Below are 25,822 nucleotides of genomic sequence, written 5' to 3' on the forward strand. Positions count from 1 at the left end.
CTGACGGCGCGTAAAGCGGCGGTGGGCGGATCCAGGAAGAGGGCCCAAGATATCCCCGCCTCTTAAAGCAGCCCGGACCTCTCGGTGCCGGCAAAGAGCGGCCGCAAAGTGCGACTCCTTTAAGCGTCCCTGTGACACGTGTGTGAGGCGCTGGAGGCCCGGATGGTGCGCGTGCGGCCCGGGCCGAGGAGACGCCAGCGCTGTGCGGGCCTGCCGCGGGCCGCTGGGGGCCAGGTCAGGCTGGGGCCTGGCGGGGCGGGGTGCAGGCCCGCGAGGGGGCTTCCGCCGGGCCTGGGGCGCGGGAAGGGGTGGCGAGGCGCAGGGCACTCGGGGCGCTCGGAGAAGGCGCGGGCGCGCGTCCGCCCGGGTCCGGGATGTCCGCGGTGCGCCGGGAGATGCGGTGTCCACAAAGGGCTCGGGAGGACCCCGCGGAGGGCCATGAGGGTCCACGAGGGGCTCGGGGTGACCCCGCGGAGGGCCACGAGGGGCCACGAGGGGCTCGGGGTGACCTCACGGAAGGCCATGAGAGTCCACGAGTGTCTCAAGGTGGCCTGGGGGATGCTCTGTCCACAAGGGGCTCGGGGTGACCCCGGCGATGGCAACGAGGATTCACCAAGGTCCTGGCATGACCCAGGGAGCACCAGGAGGTTCGCTGTCTACGAGGGGCTCGGGGTGACCCCGTGGAGGGCCATGAGGGTCCACGAGGGCCTCAGGGTGACGTGGGGCGTGACAGGGGATGCGCTGCCCTCTAGGGTCTCTGGGTGACCCCACCGAGGGCTAAGAGGATCCACAGAGGTCTTGGGATGACCCAGGGAGCACGGGGGCAGGGGATACGCTGTTCCGGAGGGACTTTACAAGAACCTCATGGAAGGCCCGAGGCCGAGCCTCAGTGAAGAGGTGTGAGGCCCTGGTCCATGCAGGGATTGGTGTGGGCCGGGGGAGAGCTGTGTCATCAGGGGTCGGTGGTGTCTTCAGAAAAGTCTTGGGTCCTGGATTGTGCAGTCCAAGCACGGATTTGCGGTGACCCTGCAGGGATGGAGGGCACAACTGGACCCAGGTAGGAGCCAAGGGCAGGGGAGAAAGTAACAGACTGTGTCCAGTTGGGCAGCCTTTACCCACAAAAGTATCCTTTATCCAGGGACCAGACTTTATCCAGGGCTAGGTCAAAGTGGGTTGAGAGCGTTTTGCGTGTGGAGCAGAGACGCGCTTCCTTTCACTGAGATATGCAGAAGGTAACCTTCCTCATGGTCACCGTGGAAGAGCTCCGTGATGAGACCTGGCAGGAGATGTGGGTTTTAAAGTGCCAGTTGCTTGTGATGGGTTGGTTGTATGACATGCTCCCTAGAGCCCTTAGTACCAGAGTACTATCCTAAAACAGACAGGAGAGGGAAGAGTACCCCACTGCACACATAGTCCTGTTTCTGCAGTGGATGCCAAGAAGCAGGCTCCAAGGAGACATTGGCTCTGCCCAGGATGCATGGGGTGTCTGGCAGGCCCCCTCTAAGGGGCCCCAAGGAGGCCCCAACCCTCTTGTCTTGGGCTGGTCCTCTCTAGCTTGTGGTTGACTCTGTGAATCTCGAGTGCAGTTTATCTTGGAAGTGAATTTAAAGGGAAGAGGGAGGGAGAGAATGTATTTAAGAGGCTTTGTTACAAGGAGGCTGCACTTGAGTCATCTCAGAAGCAGAAATGTGTGTCTAAGCTGTAAGCTGTTCTTGGACTGCAGAGAGCGTCTGTGCTAAGAAGGATGCACACCAGAGGCTGACTGGTGATTGCAAGAATATTTTTCTTGGTTCCTACACCTCAGAGAGTGAGCAGTTTTTAGGTCATTACTTAATGTTTCAGGTGGAGTTGGAGATATTGATCTTTCTGCCACAACTTGAAAAATTGTTGAAAATATTCGACTCTGCATTAGAGTAGTTTGTCATCCATGATGGAACTTGATTAAATTTTCTGAGTGTTTGCTTAATCCTCTAGCTAAGTAGCTTCTGAATGTGAGCTAGTGGACCCATATTGGTCCAGGACAGAATTCTCATCTGGCCATGGTAAGGTGTGAAATCGTGACCCAAAAAAATCCCAGTGACATTTTGGGGAGGGTTTTAGAGGAATGGATGTCATCGCTTTGCAGATTGTCCCTTATTCTGAGTTCATTCCATTATGGGGGTTTTTGGTGGGGGATGTTGATAGGGTTTTATTTAAGGATGGGATGGAAGGTATGAGATATGCTGCACAGCAGCCTGGGTTGGGGGGAGCTAATCAGGATTGGTCAGGCAGCTACTGAAGCTGAGCACCGGGGCCATGTTCCCTCTATACTTTGTATGTTTGAATTTTTGCTGTAAACATTTCTAAGCACCTTAATTATATGTAAGTCATAGTAACTATAGATAGAAGTTAAAGTCTATACCAAGCAAAGTAAAAGTTTGACAACTTTATTATTACAATACCCTTACTCTTTGGAGATGAGATTTAGACTTTAGTGGACTGGCAGGTGTGGAGAGTGTCAGGGTAAAGATGTGGAGCAGGTAACAGTGTCATCCTTGTGTGTACATTGCAATAATTTGTGGTTGGTTAGCACAGTTCTCTGGACGTATCCTGAACTTAGCCACAGAGATATCCCTTTAACCTTAATGATGACTTTGTCCTGGTAAAAGGTCGCAGTTCCCACACTGCATTCATGGAAAGACTGAAGAGACAGCAGGGAAGAGTCATCCTGGGTCATGGTCTCACTGCTTGCCCACAGGTGCTGACACCCTTTCTGGACTCTGCATGTGGCCGCATTGGCGACTGAACAGGCCATCCTCTGGGAGTCCCTGGATTGACGTGCCCAGTCAGAGAACTTGATTCCCCGCTGTTGGGGGAGCAGCCCACCTCGGCCAGGCATCCCAGGTGAGCCTGCAAAGGTCTGAGTGCCTCTTTCTTGCCTGTTTGCTGAGTGTGCCCAGCTGAGTTGGTTGCTTTGGCAAGAAGTCTCAGATAACCCCCACTCAACAGTTTCTGGTGAGGACACCAGAGCGCCGTGCTTTCTTTTTTAAAGAATAACTTCCTTGGATTTCTCTTCTTGTATGGAATTAGGGGGCCCACGGTAAGAGATTTGAAAGACTTAATTAGAGATCCATGGATTCACTAGGTCGGACTTTGGGGTGTAACTAGCTAATTCCCTAGGCACTCCTAGTACCGGGTACCCTGGGAACCCTCATTTGTCTGGAGGGAGTGAGCAGTTTCAGGGACATGTTTTTCTGACTGGCTCAGTCTAAGCTTTGGCTAGGACAGGGGCCGGGGAGCAGGGTGATGTGGGTGGAGCTGGCTGAGGTGAGGGAGGGATTCCCCTCCTTGCAGAGTCTGCACCTGCCAGGGGTGGCAGGCCCAGTGTCATGAGCCTGCTCTCTAGTCCCTGCAGCCAGCTTCCCACCTATTTTTGTCTGTATTTTACAATCCAAGAACAGGAGATCTTGTAAAAAGTACTTGTCCCTGCATGGGTAGTTAAAGATGACAGAGTGACCCAGACTGGCTACCTTTAAAACCTGTGTCCCCTCCTGCCTACTTCTCCTTCCTTGCTATTTGAAAGAGGTGGGAGAACCTTTGTCTAACATTAGGTGTCTTGTACATGGTATTCCAGGTCTGATCCTTTGTTCTTTTCTTACTTCTCCTTCACTTTTTAAAAAATTACTTTGTTTCCTTTTTGTTTTTCTTCCCTCAGTTTTAGATGATTTATACATACAGTGATAGAAATATGATGAGAGCCACAAATGTAAAGTTAAGTTTTACTGCAGCCACATTGGAAAAGTAAAAAAGGGAGGTGAAGTTGATTTTCATTTTTTTAAACCCAATATATACAAAATATTATCATTTTGACATGTAACCAGTTTTTGAGATGTTTCGCATTCCTAACTAAGCCTTTAAGTCTGGTGGCGTGTTTTCTGCTGGGGACTAGCCTGATTTCCCGTGCTCAGGAGCCTCGTGGTCCACGGCCTTCTTCTGAAGAGCATAGGTCTACAGACATGTGCCCATCCCCTTGTGTGCTGTTCCTTTATTACAAGGCTATATGTGTGTAAGTAACCAGAGCATGTACGCAAATAAGTGTTTCCCTGCTTTTGAGCAGACATTGGGGCCCTGTGTTGTCCCTTTGAAGGAAATAGCCTGACTTGTAGACACTTGGTGTATATTGATTGAGGGCTCGAGGCAGGGTGGCCTAGCAGCCCAGATGCTATCCCTGGGCATTCTCAGCTCTTTGTGCACTTGTCTTGAATTTTTGGTACCAGGGATTGAACCCAGGGGTGCTTAACCACTGAGCCACATCCCCAGCTCTTTTATTTTTTACTTTGAGACAAGGTCTCACCGAGTTGCTCAGGGCTTGCTAAGTTGGTGAGGCTGGCTTTGAATTTGTAATCCCCAGCCGCTGGGATTATAGGCGCTTGCCACCTTGCCTGGCTGTAATGTATCTTGAGAGGTGAAGTACGGACTCTCGTGGGTCTGTGTCTTCCTGTCTCATGCTTCCTTTAGGATGGTAGCTGACCAGGGAAGCTTTTGTGATGGCTGGCATCCATGATGACCAAGCAGAAGCTCTTATTCCTTGGACATAGTGGTTTGTAGATCTGTGTTCCTTCTATCCCCTCAGGAATGCACCATGCCAATAGTTGATAAGTTGAAGGAAGCCCTGAAACCCGGTCGCAAGGACTCGGCTGAGGATGGGGAACTGGGAAAACTGCTGGCGTCCTCCGCCAAGAAGGTCCTTTTACAGAAGATCGAGTTCGAGCCAGCCAGCAAGAGCTTCTCCTACCAGCTAGAGTCCTTGAAGAGCAAATATCTGCTGCTAAACCCCAAGACGGAGGGCGCCAGTCGCCCCCGGAGTGGAGATGAGGCTCAGGCCAGGAGACAGGGTATGGACATGCGGGGCACTGGCAGGGAGGCCTCACTCGGTGTTGGCTGAGTGATGGGCCCACTGTGGGTACTAGAATGTCACAGGGAGTGCTGGACTTCACGTGGGGCCCATGGGCATCAGTTGTAGATGTTTCTAGGAAGATGGTGTGTACTTAGGGGTTCTTCATAACAAACTTCCCCTTTCCCCCCACCCCGCCACCTCCAGTGATCTCTTGCCCTGGGTTTAATAGAATTGAAAGCCAAGCTTGGCGGTAGAGAAATGAGGTAGACTGCATGTGGCCATAGCTGGGCACCGTGCCAAGGCCCAGATCCTTCATCTCCACAGGGGCCTGAGTTCTAGAACTGAGCGGTCGGGAAAGCCCCTGCTCTGACTGCTTACTCTGAGCTGGCTCCCTGGGGGTCCAGTCCTGGGAGTACTAGTGCCCTCCAGTGAGCTGTTCTGACCAACCACATGCTAAGAAAATGTCTAGGGTTCTTTTGGGGTCTGCCTGTGTAGACTTATTTGTCTCCTTTTCTTCCCTTGTTCCTTTTTTCTTTAGGGAGTGAGCGCCCATGTGGTAGTGATGGAGTCCCAGCCCCACAGAAAGTGCTCTTCCCCACAGAGCGCCTGTCTTTGAGGTGGGAGCGGGTTTTCCGAGTTGGCGCAGGGCTACACAACTTGGGCAACACCTGCTTCCTGAACTCCACCATACAGTGCTTGACCTACACACCGCCTCTGGCCAACTACCTGCTTTCCAAGGAGCATGCACGGAACTGTGAGTGAGGGCTGGCATTGCGGGGTGACTGAGCTAGTGGAACCACTCAGTCTCCACCAGAGAAACCCGTACACTCAGGCACTGTTAAAGATAACACCTGGGTCACCCTGGTGGAGTTGCTGATGTGTAGTAACTGGTAAAACCCACCTGGAAGGGGAGCACACCTGCAGTCCCAGCTGCTCAGGAGGCTAAGGCAAGGAGACTGTGAGTTTAAGGCCAGCCTGGACGACATAGTAGAGCCTCCTCTAAATTAAAAAAGCCCACATTTTAATTGGATTTGCTGTAGGATAGGATGTGCAAGTTTGTTTGTGTTCTCCAAACTCTTCTGAAGGTAATTACCCACACAGAAATGAAGGTTTGCAAAAGATAGCCCCAAAGTACATATATTCAATTATTTTGTACATCTGTATACCAGTGTTGTACGTACACTATAAAACATGTCTCGGGCTGGGACTGTAGCTCAGTGGTAGAGCGCTTTCCTCTCACGTGTGAGGCACTGGGTTCAATCCTTAGCACCACATAAAAAATAAATTAATAAACAGATATTGTGTCCATCTACAACTAAAAAAGTATTTTAAAAAAACACGTTTCAAAGTAGAAGTTAAAATGATTTAAAATATGACATCAAAAGCCAGGTGTGGGGCTGAAGTTGTAGCTCAGTGATAGGTGGGGCCCTGGGTTCAATCCTCAGCACCACATTAAAATAAATAAAATAAAGGTTTAAAAAAAAAAAAAAAGCCAAGCATGGGGCTGGGGTTGTGGCTAAGTGGTGAAGGACTGGGTTCGATTCTTAGCATTGCATATAAATAAATGAGTAAAATAAAGGTACATCAACATCTAAAAAAAATACTTAAAAAAAAAAAAAAAACTCCAGGTATGATGGGGGTACCTCTGTAACACCAGCAACTTAGTGAGACCCTGTCTGTAAAGGAAAAGTTAAATGGTCTAGGAGTGTAGCTCAGTGATTAAGCACCCCTGGGTTCAGTCTTCAGTACCAAAATAAAAAAAAGTTTAAAAAAAGGATCAAAAGTCTAAGGAGTTTTTTTTAACTATTAAAGACAGTGAAGGGGCTGAGGTGGTGGCTCAGTGGTAGAGCACTTGCCTACCATATGTGAGCCACTGAGTTCGATTCTCAGCACCACACATAAACAGATAATATTATATATAAAGTAAAGGGCTGGGACTGTGGCTCAGTGGCAGGACGCTTGCCTAGTATATGTGAGGCACTGGGTTTGATTATCAGCACCACATAAAAAATAAATAAATAAACGTTATAAAAATATTTTTTAAAAATGAAGCAAATGACTTCAGCATCAGACTAGGATGATATCATGGGTAAGGGTTTTTTTTTTTTCCCCCCTTTGGTACTGGGGATCAAACCCAAGGCCTCACATGCATGCTAGGCAAATGCTGTACCCCTGAGCTACATCCCAGCCCTTATAGGTAAGTTCTGTGAACTAAATCATGCCGATCCTTCACAAAGTCATCTAGTAAATCAGAAAAGAAAATATTCCCCTCCTTGTTCTGGAAGATTCTTATAACTTGGATTTCAAAATTAAGGATAATATGAGAAAGAAAATTTATAATCTCATGAACTAGGTGTAAAATTCTAGATGGAATACTAGCAGACTGAATGGTTTTTCAGAACATGAGCAGGGGACTATGAAGGCGTTTTGCTGCCAGGAAATCTCATGAAGTTGCAGGGCCACAGCACTGTAGCTGAGGGCCTGGAGCTGGCCTGCAGGCCTGCCTCCCAGTCCTGCTGGGAGTCTACCTGCCTTCTCTGTGCCCCCTGTCCTGGGGTGCAAAATAGCATCATCCTTACAGAGTTGTCACGAAGCTCAAGTGGCTATGTGAAATGCTGAGCGCAGGGCTGGGCACACAGAAAGTGCTGTATAAGTGACTGCTAATTTTGCTACCTGTGCAATTAATTGCTTTATTAATGAAGTGAAAGAGAAAAGTCAGCTGAAAATATTCTTAATTAAAAGAAATACAACTCTTAGCAGAGTAGTAATACATGGGCATTTCCTTACCCTGATAAAAGCACAAGTGCTAAAAAACACAAAAGGCGGGGCTGGGGATGTGGCTCAAGCGGTAGCGCGCTCGCCTGGCATGCGTGCGGCCCGGGTTCGATCCTCAGCACCACATACAAACAAAGATGTTGTGTCCGCCGATAACTAAAAAATAAATATTAAAATTCTCTAAAAAAAATAAAAAAACAAAAAAACTTGTTTGGATGTAAATTGGTACAATCACTTTATTAAAAAAAAAAAAAAAAACACAAAAGGCACAGAGCACCATTCTAAAGAAGAAAGTCCTGGAAGTGTACACTTCAGATCATGGTGAGGCATGTGTGGCTGCCCTCACCACCTCTGTTTAGGACCGTGGTGCTCCTGGCTGGGTGCAGTGGCACTGGCCTGTAGTCCCAGCAACTCGGGAGGCTGAGGCTAGGGATTGCAAGTTCAAGGCCAGCCTCAGCAACTTAGGCCTTGAACAACTTAGTGAGACCCTGTCTCAAAGTAAAAAATAGGGCTGGGGATTAAACTCAGTGGTAGAACACCCCTAGGTTCAATCCCCAGTGCCAAAAAAGAAAGAAAGAAAGATTGTGTTGCACCTGGCCAGAGCTGTGGCATATAGGAAAGGAGGGGAGAGTACTATAATAATTTGAAAACTGTTCTTACATGTGAAATCAAAAGAATATGTAGACAAATTAGCAAGGGGAATTTGGCAATGTGACTGGACATAAAATCAATATATAAAATATAGCTGAATTTTTCTATACCAAATAAACAATTTACTATCTTAAAAAAATAGCAACATAAGCAATAAAGGCTAGACCTAAATTTAGTGAGGTGCATGTGGAAAACCTTCACTGAAGGACATTAAATGACAGCCTACCTGAATGGACAGAAAGTTGCCTTAACAGGGGAGAGACTTCTTATTATAAAAATGTTGGTTTTCAACGGGTGTGGTAGCACAGAGACTCGGGAGATTGAGTCAGTAGGATCCCAAGTTCAATTCAGCAAGGCCCTAAACATCTTAAGGAGACCGTCTCGAAATGTAAAAAGGGCTTAAGATGTGGCTTAGTGATAAAGCACCCCAGGGTTCAGTCCCCAGTACTAATGAAAATGTTGGTTTTTCCCCAGATTTGTAGATTAATGTTCATCCAGTTGGTTCTAAATTTAATAGAAAAGCAAGGGACCAAAAATGTCCAAAATACCATTTATTTGCTGGTGGTGTGTGTTTTGCTAGGGATGAAACCCAGGACCTGGCACATGCTAAGCAAGTGCTGTACCACTGAAGTAACATTTCCGGACCTCAGAGGCACTTCTGAAGAAGACAACTACGAGAAGGGATATGTTCTACCAAATAGAGGTTTGCTGTAGAGTCTTGGAGGTGAAAAAGTCATAGTGTTAGATGTAGGAGGGATGTCCTGACCAGTGGAGTAGAACGGAGAGCCCAGAAGCAGGCCACGTACCTATGGATATGTGGAGGTGCAGACTGACTGTACATAATCGTACTTGGGTCTGTCATTTTAATAACTGGAATCAAAACAAACACTTTGCTTTACCTAGGTAGACACTGACACAGGGTTTTCATATCAGATCATTTGCAAAAGAAAAGAGTGGATGAAAAACTTAGTATCAAAAGAAAAGCTCAGTGCATTTAGAATAAATGTAGGTAAATAGTTTTTTTTTTAAACTCTGCTGATGTTATCTTTTGAGAGTCTCCTATCTAAAGTCTTTCTTTTTTAATATTTATATTTTAGTTGTACTTGGACACAATACCTTTATTTTATTTATTTACATGTGGTGCTGAGGATTGAACCCAGGGACTCGCATGTGCTAGGCAAGCGCTCTATTGCTGAGCCACAACCCCAGCCCGGTAAATAGTTTTTTTGACCTTAGGGGATTTCTTAAAACTTAAAGCATGGATCATTAAAAAAATTTGGTAAACTCAGATGTATTAGCTTTAAGGACTTCTGTTTATCAGAAAACAAATATATCTTGGCATTGACAAAGTCTGTGTAGGGGATGCCAAGACATAGTGAGTTAAAGAAAATTAAAAGACCAGTTACAAGCCTGAAATGAACAAACAAAGCATTGGTGTTAAGAATGTATAAAGAACTAAAAATCAACATAAAAGATTGTTAAAAAATAGATAAAATTGCTGGGTGCAGTGGCACACGCCTGTAATCCCAGTGGCTCCGAAGGCCGAGGCAGGAGGATCTTGAGTTCAAAGCCAGCCTCAGCAAAAGTGAGGTGCTAAGCAACTCAGTGAGACCCTGTCTCTAAATAAAATACAAAATAGGGCTGGGATGTGGCTCGGTGGTCGAGTGCCCTTGAGTTCAATTCCTGGGAACCCACCACCACCACCCTGCCTGCCAAAAAAAAGATAAAATTGCTGGGCGAGGTGGCACACGCCTGTAATCCCAACAGCTTGGAAGGCTGAGGCAGGAGGATCACAAGTTCAAAGCCAGCCTCATCAACTTAGCAAGACCCTGTTTCGAAGTAAGAAATTAAAAGGGTTGGGCGTGTGGCTTAGTGGTCAAGTGCCCTGTGTTTAACACCAGTACCAAAACATTAAATAGATAAGTAAAGTAAAATAATAGATAAAATTAGAAGAGGCAACTCAAGGTATCAAAGAAGCACATGCCATGATGTTCAGCGGGGTAGTCCTCAAGGAGGTCATGAAAACACAAAGGGTACCATTTCTCACCTTTGTGAGTCATAAAAGTTCAGAGGTTCAGTATGATTGTCAGGATGAAGTTCAGGGATTCTTTTTATACTCTCAGCCTGAACTAGCATGACTGCTTTGGGAAACAGTATGGCATTAACTTTCACAAAGTCTATCACCCGGCAATTCTGCTCCTACAGCCAGGATCTAGCATGGGTGTAAAAATGTCTGCTGGTATAGTCCTGGCTCCTTGATGGCTGAGGCAGGGAAATTACTCAGGTCTCACCTCAGAAAGTTTTAAAATGAAAAATAGAAAACATCATAAAAAGATCTGCAGCAAAAGACAGCAAGCAACCCAAAAGCCCAACCACAGAGCAAGGCAGAGCTGACAGGCAGCTTCTGAAGGTCCTGCACAGGAGAAATCCCCGGGAGCCGGGTGGCGTGACTCCTCCTCTTGTCGCTGACACGCAGACCGGGAATGGAGTATTGAGGTGCACGTGTATGTGGCGAAACTTCAAGGAAGGAAAGGGACCAAGAGGATAGGTGAACAGTTCAGAATCAGGAAATGAGAGTGGAACCAGAGGCAGGGGGATGGAGAAGGCAGGAGCAGAGCTGGGGCAACGTTGTGGGGCTGTGTGCCAAATGCAGGGGGTGGGTTCTCTTGTGAAAGAGAGCAACGGGAGGTGGCCCTGTGGTGCAGACAGCATTAGTGAGCGCACACAGCCATGGAGGGCCGGGGCCGGCCCGTGCTCTTCGAGGGTGGAACTGGTGCTTCGCACTGGGACCCGCCCTGTTTCCAGTAGTCTCCTTGGTGACTTGGAGGTTGTTCAGGTGGCCTTCTGAGTGCGCTTTGGCAGGTGTCCTTGTGTTTCTCTCTGGCTCTGGCAGTGAGACAGTGAGGTCGTGCTGCCGTCTTCCTCCCGCAGAGCTAGCTGTCTTCCATTCTGGGTTTCTCTGCAGGAGTATTTTTTGAGCCATTTTTCAGCTTTATGATGATGAATTTAGCTAAACTAGGTCACGTCTCTAAGTCCTGGTGACGTGCACAGGTAAGTGGCACTGGATCGGTAGCAGGCCTATGAGTGAACAGTTGTGGTCAGTGCCTCTGGGTGGACTGCCCACTCTTCCTCCTGTGAGCAGCACTGGCTGCCCTAGTTGAGGCCACTGCCACTCTGAAGTATTAATGCGTGCAGTGTCCCGGCATTCTGTGTAAGAGGTATGGAGAAGAGGCATGGTCTTTTCTCCCTGCACCCCACCCATACCTGAGAGGGCCCCGTGTGGACTGGGCTGTGCTCTGTCTCTCCCAGTGCTGCTAGAGGAGCCCTGAAGGTGGAGGCTGCACTGCACCAGGGGCCTCCTGGGCAGCAGTGAGATGGAAGACCAGCACGTGAGCAACCCCAGAGGGACACAGGCGGGCCCTGGTCCTGTCCTGAGCAGCAGTGTCCCTGAAGTCATGGGAGTCACTTTTGAGTTATGGTTTTATAAATTGCATGAAAAAGTGTTTTCCCTGTACGACTTAATCTCAGACACTGCCAGGGTTTGGGGAAACTGCACCTTAGGTTATACCTTGCTCTATTTAAGGGGTGTTGTGTGAGGCTGGGCATTAGTGGGCTCCCACATGGTGAGGGGACACACACTTTCCATACGCCTTTCCTATCCTCATTAAGGTTAGATCTTGAACAGAAGGGCTTTTAACAGTTTTTAAAGTCCCTGTTTTGTTTTTAAATTACTAATTCTAGTTTATGAGTCCTAATTTTTGAGTCCTCCAACCATTACTATCATTTAAAAAAAATGTAATGAATGGATATGGTTTGACAGGTCAGAAGTCTACGGTGAAAACTAGGTTTGTGAATGTTCTTGGAGACGTGTGAAACAGCTGTTCACAGGATTGCTGTGCCATGGGGAGACAGTGGTGACAGGACTAGCACTGCGCCTACAGCAGTATTGTAAAAACCAGGCTGCTGATAGCGATGGAGTTTGTAAGCACACAACCAAACAGCAGTTGTTGCTTATGGATACGCACCATGTGTGAACACTACAGGAATGGCCTCGTCCCAGGTAGTGCTCACGTGGATGAAGGAACCTAGAGATGGGATTGGGAGAGTTCAACTCTTACACTAGTGTTTTAGTTACAAGACACCTAAAATGGAGTGGGGCTGGGTGGTATGATAGTCTTTGTACATCTTTTTGTATTTAAAATACATCTCAATTGTAGAGGTAAGAATGTGCCACTTGGGTCTGTGCCTAGTGAGAAGCCAGTTCTTTACATCCAGCAGGGGTCAGCAGGTGGATGTGGGCCTGACCTGGTTTGTAGTCAGGTTTTGTTGAGCACTTGCATACCTGTCATATTGTGTGTGGCTGCTTTTGCATTACAGTGGCAGAAGGGCACTGTTGTGGTGGACATTGCATAGTTTACAAGACCAAAAATATTTGCTGTTTTGAGCCTCAGTTTTCAGCACTGATGAATGGCAGTGAGGTATTTACTGCACACAGCAGAGCCGAGGTACCTGCAATTGAGGTGCAAACTGAAGAACCATCAGAAAGCCTTAAAATACTTAAGAATGTTGGCCAAATGACGTAACTTAGAAATTAAAGGAGATATTTTTCTGAGCTTCCTGTTGAAAGTAGAGCTTATCCTTTGTGTAAATGATAATGGTGCGGCATGACCAGTGACTACCTGCAGTGCTGGTGTGCAGTGTGTAGAGCTACCACTGTGGGCGAGTCATGGCCACCCCCCAGCACTCTCCAGCAAAGGGAGCATTTTCCTTCTGATCCCGAGTCCATAGCCCTGGGATCTCTGCCACCCAGCCGACGACCTTCACAGGTCTGGGGAGGCCTCATTTGGAGGTATCATTCTAAGTTCTTGAAAAAGCTCTTGTCCTAACATTGCTTCTTCCATGTGGCAGGTCACCACGGAAGCTTCTGCATGCTGTGCGTCATGCAGAACCACATTGTCCAGGCCTTCGCCAACAGTGGCAACGCCATCAAGCCCATCTCCTTCATCCGTGATCTGAAAAGTAAGGGTGGACCTATGGTGAAATGCCTGCAAAACACTAGCTCTGGTCGGCATGTGAGCCGCTGGACGGCCGAGAAAGTCATGCATGGGGTCTTAGGAATCCTTGCATGCTAAAGATACTGCATTTAGCAGTGTAGACCAAAGGGTGGGCTTTGAGAGGGGCTGGGTCAGGTGGGTGGAGAAGTCCTCCTGGTGAGGATGGGTCTGGCCAGGCAGAGGGATTGCTTGTGTGTGTGTTTAGTATTGGCAGGCAAGCAGGGGAGGGGGGCAGATGGGGACATGCCAAGTCTTTCTGGGCGTCAGAGGAGCGCGTGCTGTGGGAATCAGATTTCCCATTCACTTGGCAGGAAAGACGGACCCACAGTGGTAGTTTGAACCTGTGTAGGTTGTGGCGCTAAAGCAGGGTTTGGATTCATTCGTGTTCTGGGCTGCCTTGGGAAGCTAGTTTATTGGCGGCCCTTACATCTGAGTGGTGTCTGCTTCCTGCTAAGGAGCAGGGTTTAAGCCCTCAATCTCACTAAGGAAAGAGCTGCAACTTCCTCACTTGGCACATTTCCCCTGAGGTGCCTGGTGATTGGCAGTGGGGCTGGCAGCTCTTCCTACCCATTGTCTTCTCATTCAGAGATCGCCCGGCACTTCCGCTTTGGGAACCAAGAGGATGCGCATGAGTTTCTCCGGTACACCATCGACGCCATGCAGAAGGCCTGCTTGAACGGCTGTGCCAAGTAGGTCCTCCACTCCCACTTCTCCTGGGGCTGCGGCTCCGTGGCACTGCCTGGGGAGGGAGCAGCCCTCCACCTCCCGACCTTCCTCTGCGGACGGCAGAGTTTGTTTGTGGACGCCAGACTTCCAGAGCCCAAGCAGGGGGCTGCCAGGGCAGGACTGTCACCCCAACACCCCTGCCCATGACAGTGACAGGATCAGGTGGCAGGGCGAGGCCATAGCAGTGCTGTCCTGGAGCTCAGGGGAGGGGAAGTGCTTTCTCAGGTCTCCTGGAGGAAGTTCTGGTCTTTCTAAAGTCACTTTGTTTCTTGGATTCAGACAGTGGCAGTTCATGGGTGAACTTGGAAGGGGGTGGGGCTCTGGTGTTCAATGTTTGACACTGTGTTCACTGCATCTTCACCTTTGTAGCAAGTGACTGCTTCCTCTTATGTGTCCTGAGACTTCTGGTCACCATCTGGAAGTGCTTTTTTTTGGTGGGGGGGTACTAAGGATTGAACCCAGGAGTGCTTAACCACTGAGCCACATCCCCGGCCCTTGAGAGGTGGTCTCACTGAGTGCCTCGCTAAGTTGCTGAAGCTGGCTTTGAACTTACAATTTAGCCTGCCTCGGTCTCCTAAGCCCCTGAGATTACAGGCATGCACCACCGCGACTGGTTGGAGGTGCTTTTGGGTGCTCCCTGAATTCACTGGTCCTGAGACCAGGCTCCAAAGAGAACTGAATATTCTGAAAATACTTACCTAAACAATGTAGGAAACATCTAGAATGTTCTTTAGAAGGGTTAATTGAGTTGTAGCAGTGGTTAAAACGGGGAAACCACTGGTTTCAGTGGATGAGAGTCTTATTTATAAATAGTAATCTTTCGTGAGATTCTTGTATTCTGGTTCACTATCTGAGGGTTTGCTCATGGGCTCTTCCCTCCCTGCTAGAGGGACTTGAGCCCTTCCCTCCACACAGATAGGGTCTACTCCTTTCATGGAATCTAATTCAAGCACTAGTTATTTGCTTAATACCTTTGAGTGCCAAACTAGTAGCAGGTGCTGGGAATTTAGAAGTCACAAATGAGATCCTGAGTCTGAGGAGCTCCCAGTGTGGTTGGAAGACAAGTCAGTCAGCCAGCATTCACATCACCTGTGGGCAGTGCGGTCTCCAGGGACTGGACCACACCTTATGATGGGGAGCCACCCTGCCACCTCCTCTGGAGAAGTGACCCTAGAACTCATTTGGCTGAAGTCGAGAGATGTGTGACTGGGCCTGGGTGAGAGCCTGCAGAGCAGGTGAAAGGGCTGTAGGGTCTGGAGTAGTGGCCGGCACAGAATAGTCACTTGGCAAGCGCAAGACAGGAGCTGATGCCGGGCCCAGGCCTGACCACTCAGCCAGGATCTGCGAATGGGAGAGGCTGGGAGGTGTGGGCTGGGGGAAGGGGTAGTTTGGGTTCATGTGGCCCGGAGAGAGTCCAGGTATGTGGTCTGAACCATTGGCCAGCACTGGACGAAGGGAGGCAGATCAGGTGCCAGGTGGGATGTGGTGCTCACTTCCACTGGCCTAGAGAGAGGTGGGGGGAGAAAGCCCAGTGTTCTGTTTAACATGCAGGTGGAAGGCCCTTTTGGGTTTGGTGGCATGGATGATTTGGGTGTGACTTGCACCGTGGTCAGAACGTATTCATGGGATGCCTCGGAACTTCCTGGTGCCTTCCCCATGACTGTCCAGCATAGAGCCATCCACAAGTTTGCATGTGCTCTGAGGTCATGTCCTTGCTGGTTTTTGGTTAAAACATACCTTCTTTTGATGAATCGTGGTGCTAGTAGATAGTAGCAGTTGACTTTACATTTTCTTAACTTTTTCTAACAATGTAAAAATCTGGTCCTTCAAATATTTTGGAGCTCCCAGAGTCTGGGAAGCATTAGGTCAGTGAAGGCCTGGCATGGACCTCATGCTCTATAGGAGTTGGCAAAGCTGCAGCAAAAACTGTGCAGACACAGTGTGAAGGGAGCCCTGGAGGCAGCACCCTCTGCACCTGGCTCAGGGTGAGATGCCCATGAGCAGTCTGGAGGGAGCCGAGGGCCTGGAAGGGGGCACTAGTCTGGGGACCAGGTACCCCAGTCTTCTATAGAAGGTTCCAGAGCTGTGGGATTAGTACTGCAGAGCCCTTTGGTAGTGGAGGAGGACAGTTTCATAGCCAGATGCAGAAGGTGGGCAAGGAGCCAAGAGCAGAAATCCAACGTGGGGTGCTGTGCATAGTCTTGCCTTTGCTGGCAGGAGTGGGTGTTCAGTGCCCAGGCTCTGCTGAGGAAGCAGTGCTGGGGGATTAGAATGCAGGATGGCCTGTCTCTGCTGTCCTCAGCTAAGAAGGGTATGGAAGGGCTTTGCTCCTGCCCATTCCATCGCTCCTCTGCTCAGGGGAAGGTGTGGGAGGCTTGGCCTCCAGCCCCATCCCATGTTTGGATCCTCCCTATCTTATTGAGACTGAAAAGAAGAGGCGAGATGGTGAGGATGCAGGGCATTTCTGAGCTTGTGGTTTCCTGAGAAGCAGGCAGCAGGGTTGCCTATTGATTCAGGGAGCTCTGTGGGAAGCCTTGGCACTGCTAGGAGCTCAGGCACAGATTAGGGCATTGAGTGGGGAGAGCCTCTTGGGTCCCGTGGGGCTGAGTGTGAGTACAGCTCTGTGTGTCATGAAGCGCTCAAGGGCATATGGCCTCCTTTGCAGATTGGATCGTCAGACACAGGCTACTACCCTGGTGCATCAGATATTTGGAGGGTACCTCAGGTCACGAGGTAAGTGGGGATGTTTCTCCACCCAGCCTGATGCCTTATTGGGTTGGAGCGTGACTCAGGAACCTTGAGCCTCCAGGCATGCAGTCACGGGGCTCTCAAGCCCTGGTCACCTGCTAGGTCCACTGCTCACTTCTAAGAGAAAAAGTTTGGAGCATGCACACAGAGTGGTGGTGCTATTTTAGGTCCTCGGCTTGCGCTGTTGTCCTCCTCCTGAGAGGGCTCACCAGGCTGGCCTGTCGGCGTCAGGGCAGGCCCACAGGAGTGGGGCTGGCATTGCAGCGCCGCTGGTGAGAGGGAGCTCTCACAACTCTGACTCTCAAGGGGCTGGCATGGCGATCCTCTTCGCAAAAGCCAGTGGAGAGTTAGTTGTAGCCCTCAGCCTCCTCCTGGGTGCTGGAGCCTGGGTCCCCACGTGGGCTACCCACTGCTTTCTTGTTCTGTTGCAGTGAAGTGTGCCGTGTGCAAGAGCGTCTCGGACACCTATGACCCCTACTTGGACATCGCGCTGGAGATCCGGGTATGGGAGGCTCTGTGCTCACGTGTGCATCAGAAGAGGGAGCGCAGTGGGGGGCAGGCGCCAGAGCAGACGAGCGACAGAGCAAGGAAAGAACCCTGGCTGCCGCGGGTGCAGCGCATCTGCATGTCTGTCCATCTTTCTCCTGTGTGTATTCCTTTCATTTGAAAAAAAAGTGGTGAACTGAGCCTTAGGTGCCCAGCAGCAGCGTGCCAGCGTAGTCACCCCACACAACCTGCAGACTTCAGGGCATGCCTGGGGCCCTTCAGTTTGCTGGGCTTGCTATTGCGAGGCCTTGGGCTCTACCTTCACTGCAGTTGTCTGAACCGATCCCGCTGCAGTCTGGTTGAAAGGAACTGATTCACGTGGTACATCTGACGTAGATGTCACTGTGACCACCAGAGAAAGGGCACAGCCTGGCTCTCTACTCCTTTGTGGTGGACTTTCCCATCTCAGGAGTGGGCAGTTAGTGCACCAGTTCTATGTAAAATTAAGTTTTGTGATTTGCTGCCTCAGCCTTTTCTGGAAGAGACCAAATCCAGCATTTCTTGAGTCAGCCTTTTTCTTGCTGTTGATTCGAGTCCCTGTTTTTCTCCTTCTCAGCAAGCTGCAAATATTGTGCGTGCTCTGGAACTTTTTGTGAAGCCAGATGTCCTGAGTGGAGACAATGCCTATATGTGTGCTAAGTAAGTTTCCCTCTGCCCCTGGAAAAGCCTGGCTGTCCAGAAGGTGTAGACAAGTGCTGACCCGGCACATGTTGTCCTCTCGTGGAGTGACCCCTGCTTGTGTTTCTCAAGTAGCCTGCTGTCTCATGAACAATCCTGCAGTAACACAAACAAAGGCATGGCCCTGGTTCTACAGTGGCTTGTGCCCTGTATCTGCACATGTATTGATTTGTGAAGTAGGGACCGCTATTATCCCCACTGCCCAGGATGGGCAAACTGAGGCACAGGGAAGGGAAGGGACTGGCTCGAGGCCTCACTGATAGTGAGTGGCCGAGAACCACCTGCTAGCCTTAGAAGAGGCATGCTCCACACATAGGGCTCTGCCTGGTCTTCTGGTGTTGTGCAGTCTTGTTGGGTACATGTCTTTATGTGTAGGTTATTTTAAAGCTGTGATTGCTAAAGAATATTTCCTTCTGCTTTTCAAATTTTTTGTTCTATGCCCAGTTTATTCCTCTCCAGCTCTGCTGCCCTTGGCTCTGGGAGCTGGTGACCTGTGTCCATTTCCTCTCCTTCTTTTACCTGTCTTCTGGCTTTGCTTGCAGCAATTTCCTGCTGCCTATTTTCTTTTGGCCACATTTGCTTTACTTTGTTCTTCCCTGTGTTGCGCCAAAGTCGTTCTTTCTTGTGCATCTGTTCGGCCTCCTGGTTGGTAAGGGATCTTTGCTTTGGCATCTTCATCTTTCCTCCAGCCTTGGCTGCCCTGCAGTAGCTTTCCTTTTACTTAGGGCAAGTTGGTTTTGGTGTTTGGAGTGTAGAAGGCACAAATCCCACTTAAGAAGACTCCCTTACAGACCGTCGTTCTTGTATTCACATAGTGCAAACAGGGTGTTCTTCAGAGTGTGAACTGACACCTTTTCACTCACCATCTCCATAGATGCAAGAAGAAGGTCCCCGCCAGCAAGCGCTTCACCATCCACAGGACTTCCAACGTGCTCACCCTTTCCCTCAAGCGCTTTGCCAACTCCAGTGGGGGGAAGATCACCAAGGTGCGTGCTCACTGCACTCCATTCTGCAGCTGGGCTGCTCTTTACCCCAGGGCCCGGGGACCTGTGTTTCATCAAATCCTGAGGTCACTGTTGTATGCAGCCCAGGTCAAGAGCTGCCATCTTACCAACCCCTCCCCATAGCTGCTGCTTGTCCTCATCTGCTGTCAGTGGGGAAGGTCAGGCTTCCTGAAGAGCAAGTCTGGTGAACACAGGACTGTGGCTGTGGTCTGCCGTGTTCTGTCTCATGTCTAAAACAGGCGTGGTTGCATGCTGTGGCTTTTTGTGACATGTGGAGCAAAGACCTACTTTTTGCATAATGGCATTTACTGAAAGATGACTGTGTTCTTAGCTAGAGCCTGGCTCTGTGGTTTGGGGCAAGGCACTTGTCTTTGGAAAGATAATTTTTTAAAACATTTTTTCTAGAGTTCTCAAGTTGCTTGTAAAGCTCATCTAATTTAAAATATGTAAATATTCTTGGGGGGATTTTTTTTTTAATGTTGGCATAAGTGTTGTTCTGACCCAATCTATTAGAAACATAACTTACCAGAGCAGGTGGCTGAATCCATTCAGCATCTTTTTTTTGAAGGCCTAGACCCCAGTACGTGTTCCTGTTCTTCCCTCGGCCATGCTCCTGTAGAGGAGAGGGGAAGGGAACCAGTTACTCTTCTCATTTTATAGGTGGGGGCCAGGTAGTGTGAGAGCTGGCTTAGATGTGTGACAAAGAAGAGAACAATTGTAATTCATTAAACGGCGCAATCAGATCATTTCCCCTAGGTGGGTTGAACAGGGCTCACACCTTGGCTGCTTGACCTTTGTCATTGATCATGGACCAGTATGTGTGTGGGGTGGGGCCCCAGATTGTTAAAGACAGCCAAGTGGTCTTCTTCCTTGAATTTTCAAACAGGATGTAGGCTATCCGGAATTCCTCAACATCCGCCCATATATGTCCCAGAGTAATGGCGATCCTGTCATGTATGGACTCTACGCCGTCTTGGTCCACTCAGGTTACAGCTGCCATGCCGGGCACTACTACTGCTACGTGAAGGTGGGTGCTACTGCATTCTGCCCAGTTTCCCTGGTTGCTGGGCTGGTGCTGCCTTCTGGGCGCAATCTGGCCTTGCCTGTGTAAGTCACACTTGGCCTCTGCACATTTATTCTGGAAAGTGGTGAGGTTTTACAGTTGTGTTCAGGTCCTTGTGGCCTCTATGCGTGGAATGGAAAGATGTTTTTAAAAATGGTTCCAGCCAGGCACGGTGGCACACGCCTGTAATCCCAGCAGCTTGGAAGGCTGAGGCGGGAGCATCACAAGGTCAAGGCAGCCTCAACAACTTAGCAAGACCCTATCTCAAAATTAAAAATAAATAAATAAAAAGGGCTGGGGATATGGCTCGTGGTTAAAGTGCCCCTGTGTTCAATCCCTGGTACCAAAAATACAAAAAGAAACCAAAACAGTTCCAGTAGAAGCTGTAGTGTTCTGGGGCCAGTGAGACCTCCTGGTGCTGGAGAACTGGCTGCCTTGTCTCCTTAGACCTGGAGAAGTTTAGGGAGATGCTGTGGTGCTTAGATCTGCTAAGTCCCCTTTAGGAGGGACACTGGGAAGTAACTGGAACTCAGCACAATTTGGGGTCCCATTTGGAGGGTACAGACATTACATTGTGTGTGTGTGTGGGGGGGTGTTGAGAATCGAACCTGAGACCTCACGTGTGCCAGGCAGGTCTGAGCCATGTCCCCCAGCCTCCAGGTGGTACACATGTAGCGAGGAATGGCTACTAGTTAGTCAGCAGTGGGGTACCCGTAAGATGCTTCATGTTGTTTTGTTGAAGTGATTGTTTTGTTTCCTACAACCCCGTGCTGCACAGGCAAGCAACGGACAGTGGTACCAGATGAACGACTCCTTGGTCCATTCCAGCAACGTCAAGGTGGTTCTCAACCAGCAGGCCTACCTGCTCTTCTACCTGCGGTGAGGAGCCCTATTCTCCTCACTTTTCCTGTGTGGAAGAAATTGGGGGTTTAGTAGGAGGGAACTTGGTTGGACAGATACTGTCCCTGAGTCAGGTGCCATACTTCTGGTCCCCTAGGAGGGACCTCAGTGAGGTCCTCTGGTTGTGGAGTAAAGCCAGAGCCTGGGGAGGCAGGACGGGATTCTTTCTGCCCTCTGTTAATGCTGCCTTGAAGCTCCCTGTACAGTTATCTGTTGTCTTGTAATGATGCCCCAAATGATTTGTTGCCCTGTGGCAGCTGGGCAGCGCACCTCCCTGTGAGGACGCAATCCTGTGGGCATGGAAGGCCACTGGTGGTGGGACCTGTTCCTGGCCTGCTCCCTGACCTAGAGATTGAAGGGTGTGGTGACTGAGGTGTTTTTGCTGCTCTGTCCACCCTGCTGAGGTTTGGATGCACATATGAGGGGTCTTTTGCCTTATGGTGCTTGAGCCTCTAATTTGGAAGACTTTTGCCCAGACTTGGCCCTGGCCCTCCCACATAGCCGCGTCTGAGGCTCTGTCTGGCCTCTTGTTGGTTAAGGGCAGAGTGAGTTCAAGAGACCTGTTAGGTTCCCTCGGGGGTTTGGGGGATTTATTTATTTATTTATTTATTTATTTATTACCTTTGCTCACCCTTCCTGAAAAAGAAACATAACCTCAACTTCAAGTTACCCCAATTATCCCTTGCTATCCATTTTGTAGTAACTTTGGACTTCAGTACAAGTTTCTTGTTTCCTTCCTCTGCAGAATTCCATGCTCTAAGAAAAGTCCCGAGAGCCCCATCTCTCAGGCAGGCTCTACCCTTCCCAGCCGCCCAAGTGTGGTTCTAGATCATACCAAGAAGAACATGGGCAACGGCGTAGCTACCTCCCCATCAATGGCAAAGGTACTGAGATGATGGGGTGGGTTGGGAGCAGTGGTGCACTCCTGCAATCCCAGTGGCTAGGGAGGTGGAGGCAAGAGGATCTAAGTTCCAAGCCAGCCTCAGCAACTTAGTGAGGCCCTATCTCAGAAAGGGCTGAGGACGGGGCTGAGGTTGTGGCTTAGTGGTAGAGAGCTCACTGAACGCAGGTGAGGCTCTGGGTTCGATTTTCAGCACCACATAAAAATAAATAAATAAAAATAAAGGCATTGTGTTCATTTGCAACTAAAAAAATGTTTAAAAAAAAAAAGGAGGGGCTGAGGATGTGGCTCAAGTGGTTAAGTGCTTCTAGGTTCAATCCTTGGAACAACAACAAAAAAAGATGATGGGGTGATGGGTGGCTCTTGGAGCTCCTGTCTCATGCATCACAGATGTCCAGTCTTCTCATGGGGGAACCTTAGCTGAGTGGAGGAGTCTCGGGTAGTGGTTTTGTATCTGTCAGCTTTGTTTTCTCAACCGGCCATCAGCTGACGGACGTTGGGTAGAGGGAAGAGAGGACCATGAGAGGCTGAGCCAGCAGCTCTTCACTGATGCCCAGGGGCATCAGTCCTGCTCTCTGGGCCTGCTGTTATCCAGACATGCTCACTGAGAGCCCAAGCTGAAGTCCAGCACTGAGTGCACAGTGTGTGCCAGGCGACTGTCCTGATTTTGATAACCATCCTGGGGCTCTGTAGGGATCATCCTCCTTCACCAGCAGCTGGACACGTGGAGGGTGAAAGGACGTTGTGTCTGCAGTTTGCCCAGGTGGTTTAGCAATAGGGAAGCACTTGGGTCTGCACAGCCTAAGGAAAGCACAGTGAAGCCCTGTGGCAAGATGCCGGCCGTCAGGGAGCCCCTGGAAGCCATCTTTGTAGGTACCTGAAGTTTTCTGTTGAAGCAGTTGAGAACTCAGTTTTCCTGGCAAGGTGATTAGCCGTTTCCGTTTAGAGTCAGTGGCCCTGGCGACTGTCACCAAGTGACTTCTTCCTTCTGGCCAGAGCTAAGCCCACACCAGGCAGGCAGCAGTTGTTTCCCAGTCTGCAGTGGGGTAGTTACATGTGGACAGCTGTCTTTCCCTCAGCATCCAAGAAAAGAGAAGTGGAAATGAGGCTCATGGGAATTGATGTAGGAATTGAAGTGCATGATCTAACTGCAGAATCGGCAACAGCTCTCAGGGTCAGGAGGGCCGCAGGCAGAGGAGTTGTACCTGAGGGTGGCTATAGGCACCCGGGATCCTGTGCGGGCACATCTGCAAAGCTGTTGCACTTAACCATTAGTGTTTTCATTACACGGAGTTTTCCACATATGCTGCAGTTGCTTGCATAAAAGTTGTTTTGCTTTAAATAGGATTGTGCGAGTTTTAGTATTCTAGAACATTTCAATAGCAGTGCAATGGAAAGACTTATTCCTGTTAGAAAACAGCAAAGCATAGACTATTATAAAATATGGGCAGCTGGGCGTGGTAGCCCATGCCTGTAATTCCAGGTACTTGGGGGGCTGAGGCAGGAGGATTGTAAGCTCAAGGTCAGCCTTGGCAACTTAACAAGATCCTGTATCAAAAAATACAAGGGTAACAAGGGCTGGGGAGTACCCTACCCCTGGGTTCAATCCCCAGCACTAAAAACAAAAAAATAAAACCTAGGCCAAAAATCTCAAAAGAAAATAAAAGTGCATTCTAATTAAACCTCTAGAAAAAGGAAGACATTCTAAGCTTAAAATCGAGAGAGAATTTAGAAAAAGTATAAATTGGCTGAACTAAAACTGAATGTATAGAATCTTTTTTTGTTAAATTTTTTTTTTAATTGTTGATGGTCATTTCTTTAATTTATTATATGTGGTGCTGAGAATCCAAACCCAGTGCCTCATGCATGCTAGGCAAGGGCTCTACCCCTGAGCTATGTATAACCCCAGCCCAATACATAAAATCTTAAAAATAAACAAAGAAAACATTGTAGAACAAGGAGCTGGGGGCACAGTCAGCCGTAGTGTGTGCTATGCATATGTTGTAATGATCTGGGTTCGATTCCCAACACAAAATTTTTCTTTTCAATGGACACAGTGAAAAATTAACATTTTTTAAGTTGTTGATGGACCTTTATTCATTTATTTATATGTGGTGCTAAGAGTTGAACCCAGTGCCTCACACATGCTAGGCAGGCACTCTACCACTGAGCTACAGCCCCAGCCCCAGAAGTTTAACATTTATAACATAAAAAGCTCCTTCAGATGGTGGCACCTCCCTGCAGTGCACCTGCCGTGGGTATGAAGGTAAAGTGGCGCAAGCCCACAGCAGTGCAGAGTAAAGAGAGGCCTTCTGGAGCTTTGGGGTCAAGCAGGGAAGGGTCCAGATGAAGCATTAAACACAGAGTTAAGAGTATTTTCATCCACTTGCAGTGAATGTAGGAAGGACTCATCTACTAGTGTGCTGTCCCCACAGCAGGAGACAGCACAGGCTGTACGCTGACCACAACAGCAGCCATCACTGAGCAGAACCTGGGGAGAGGCTTCAGGTGTGGCCTTGAGACAAAGGGGGACACACCTGTGCACCAGACCACTCAGAAGTGGCTGTTAGTGCTGGCTCTTTGGGACCTTTTTTCTTTGTACTTTTTCTCACTTGGTGACAACATTCTGCTTTGCTGTGAAGATGGTCATGTGTACTAAAACCGGTCAGGACAGTAACCGGTCAGGACAGTAGCACTTTACCACACGCCCGTTCCAGCCTTCACCTCATGCCTGCTGCTGACTGCTGCTCTGTCCTCGAGGCAGGGCCTGGCCAGCGCCCGCAGGGGCCCTGACTGCTCTCCCCTTGCTCTCCCTCAGCGACCAGACCCTGTGCTGGTGAGGAAGCTGCAGGTCCCCGAGGAGATCGGCGTGCCTGTTTCCAGGAATGGCTCTGTGCCGGCCCTGAAGTCACAGAATGGATGTGTTCCTGCAAAGCTGCCCTTGGGGTCACCTTCCCCCAGACTCTCCCAAACACCCCCCCACACCCCCACCCTTCTGGAGGAGCCTGGGAAGAAGGTGAAGAAGCCAACTCCCCCACAGCACTTCTCCCCGTCCCTGCGAACTCCTCAGGGCTCCCCTGGTACCAGTGAATCGGGGAGCCGTCGGCAGGGCTCCTGGGCCAGCCGAGACACCGTCCCCTCTACCTCACCGAAGCTCCTGGCCAGCGCCACTGCCAATGGGCTTGGGCTGCAGGAGGAGGACGGCAGCACGGACCTTGAGAAGGGGGCTTCCAGCAGCTCTAGCCCGGAGCACTCTGCCAGCAGTGAGCCTGCCACGGCTCCGCAGGACCGCGGGGGCACGGCTGTCCGCATCTGTGCTTCTCAGGAAACAGACTGTCCCTCCGGTCCCTCCAGAGCACCACCAAGTGAAGCCGATTCTGCAGTGGTGAAGCTGAAGTCCCCCGCCCTGGGCAGCGCCACCACTGAGCCTGCGAACCTCATGTCTCCACCGCCAGCCAAGAGGCTGGCCCTGTCTGCCAGGAAGGTGGGCACGGGGGTCTCAGGCCAGCTGGCCATAGCGGGGCAGTGGGAGATGTCGAAGGCGGCGGCCTTCCTCATTTCAGAGGTACCAAGTGCCTTTTGGGCGTCCCTGGTGATTTGCAGGTTGCAGAAGGGCCGTCTGGGGGGCGGGGGTGAGGGAGTCCATCCTTCAGTCCTCCTGGGGCTGGGCCCAGGGTGGGCCTCCATCGCTGCTGCAGGTGGAGTAGCTCAAGTGGGCCCCAGGGCGAAAGCCAGGCTCACCCGGCCACGTGTGGTGGCAGGGGCACTGGGGCAGCATGAGCCTGGGGGCCTTGTGCAGGTGGGGTGGGGTGCCTCTAGGGCTGGGGCGCGACACCGTGCTGTGTCGTGCTGAGGTTTTGTTAAAGTTCCTTCCTTCTTCCTTTTTGTTTCTAACCAACA

General features: G+C 49.8%; 1 protein-coding gene across 5 annotated transcripts in view; it reads left to right on the forward strand.

Annotated features, from left to right (window-relative positions):
- The first annotated feature begins 2,741 nt into the window (after window positions 1-2,741).
- The window catches only part of Usp36 (ubiquitin specific peptidase 36), a 37,465-nt gene continuing 14,384 nt past the window's right edge, over window positions 2,742-25,822 (forward strand). For 4 of the 5 annotated variants that reach the window (XM_048797657.1, XM_048797655.1, XM_015504103.2 and 1 more), the window contains exons 1-14: window positions 2,748-2,883; window positions 3,695-4,045; window positions 4,613-4,874; window positions 5,415-5,630; window positions 13,211-13,321; window positions 13,943-14,045; window positions 16,748-16,815; window positions 17,262-17,332; window positions 17,933-18,015; window positions 18,929-19,040; window positions 19,945-20,085; window positions 20,900-21,000; window positions 21,767-21,905; window positions 24,741-25,406. In XM_048797657.1, the coding sequence (XP_048653614.1) occupies window positions 4,040-4,045; window positions 4,613-4,874; window positions 5,415-5,630; window positions 13,211-13,321; window positions 13,943-14,045; window positions 16,748-16,815; window positions 17,262-17,332; window positions 17,933-18,015; window positions 18,929-19,040; window positions 19,945-20,085; window positions 20,900-21,000; window positions 21,767-21,905; window positions 24,741-25,406 (2,079 nt within the window). In that variant the 5' untranslated portion in view covers window positions 2,748-2,883; window positions 3,695-4,039. Of the gene's footprint in view, window positions 2,884-3,694; window positions 4,046-4,612; window positions 4,875-5,414; window positions 5,631-13,210; window positions 13,322-13,942; window positions 14,046-16,747; window positions 16,816-17,261; window positions 17,333-17,932; window positions 18,016-18,928; window positions 19,041-19,944; window positions 20,086-20,899; window positions 21,001-21,766; window positions 21,906-24,740; window positions 25,407-25,822 lie in introns of all 5 variants that reach the window. The other variant, XM_015504105.2, reaches the window with a different exon arrangement.

This window comes from Marmota marmota, unplaced genomic scaffold (assembly GCF_001458135.2).
Source record: "Marmota marmota marmota unplaced genomic scaffold, marMar, whole genome shotgun sequence".
Taxonomy (NCBI): domain Eukaryota; kingdom Metazoa; phylum Chordata; class Mammalia; order Rodentia; family Sciuridae; genus Marmota; species Marmota marmota.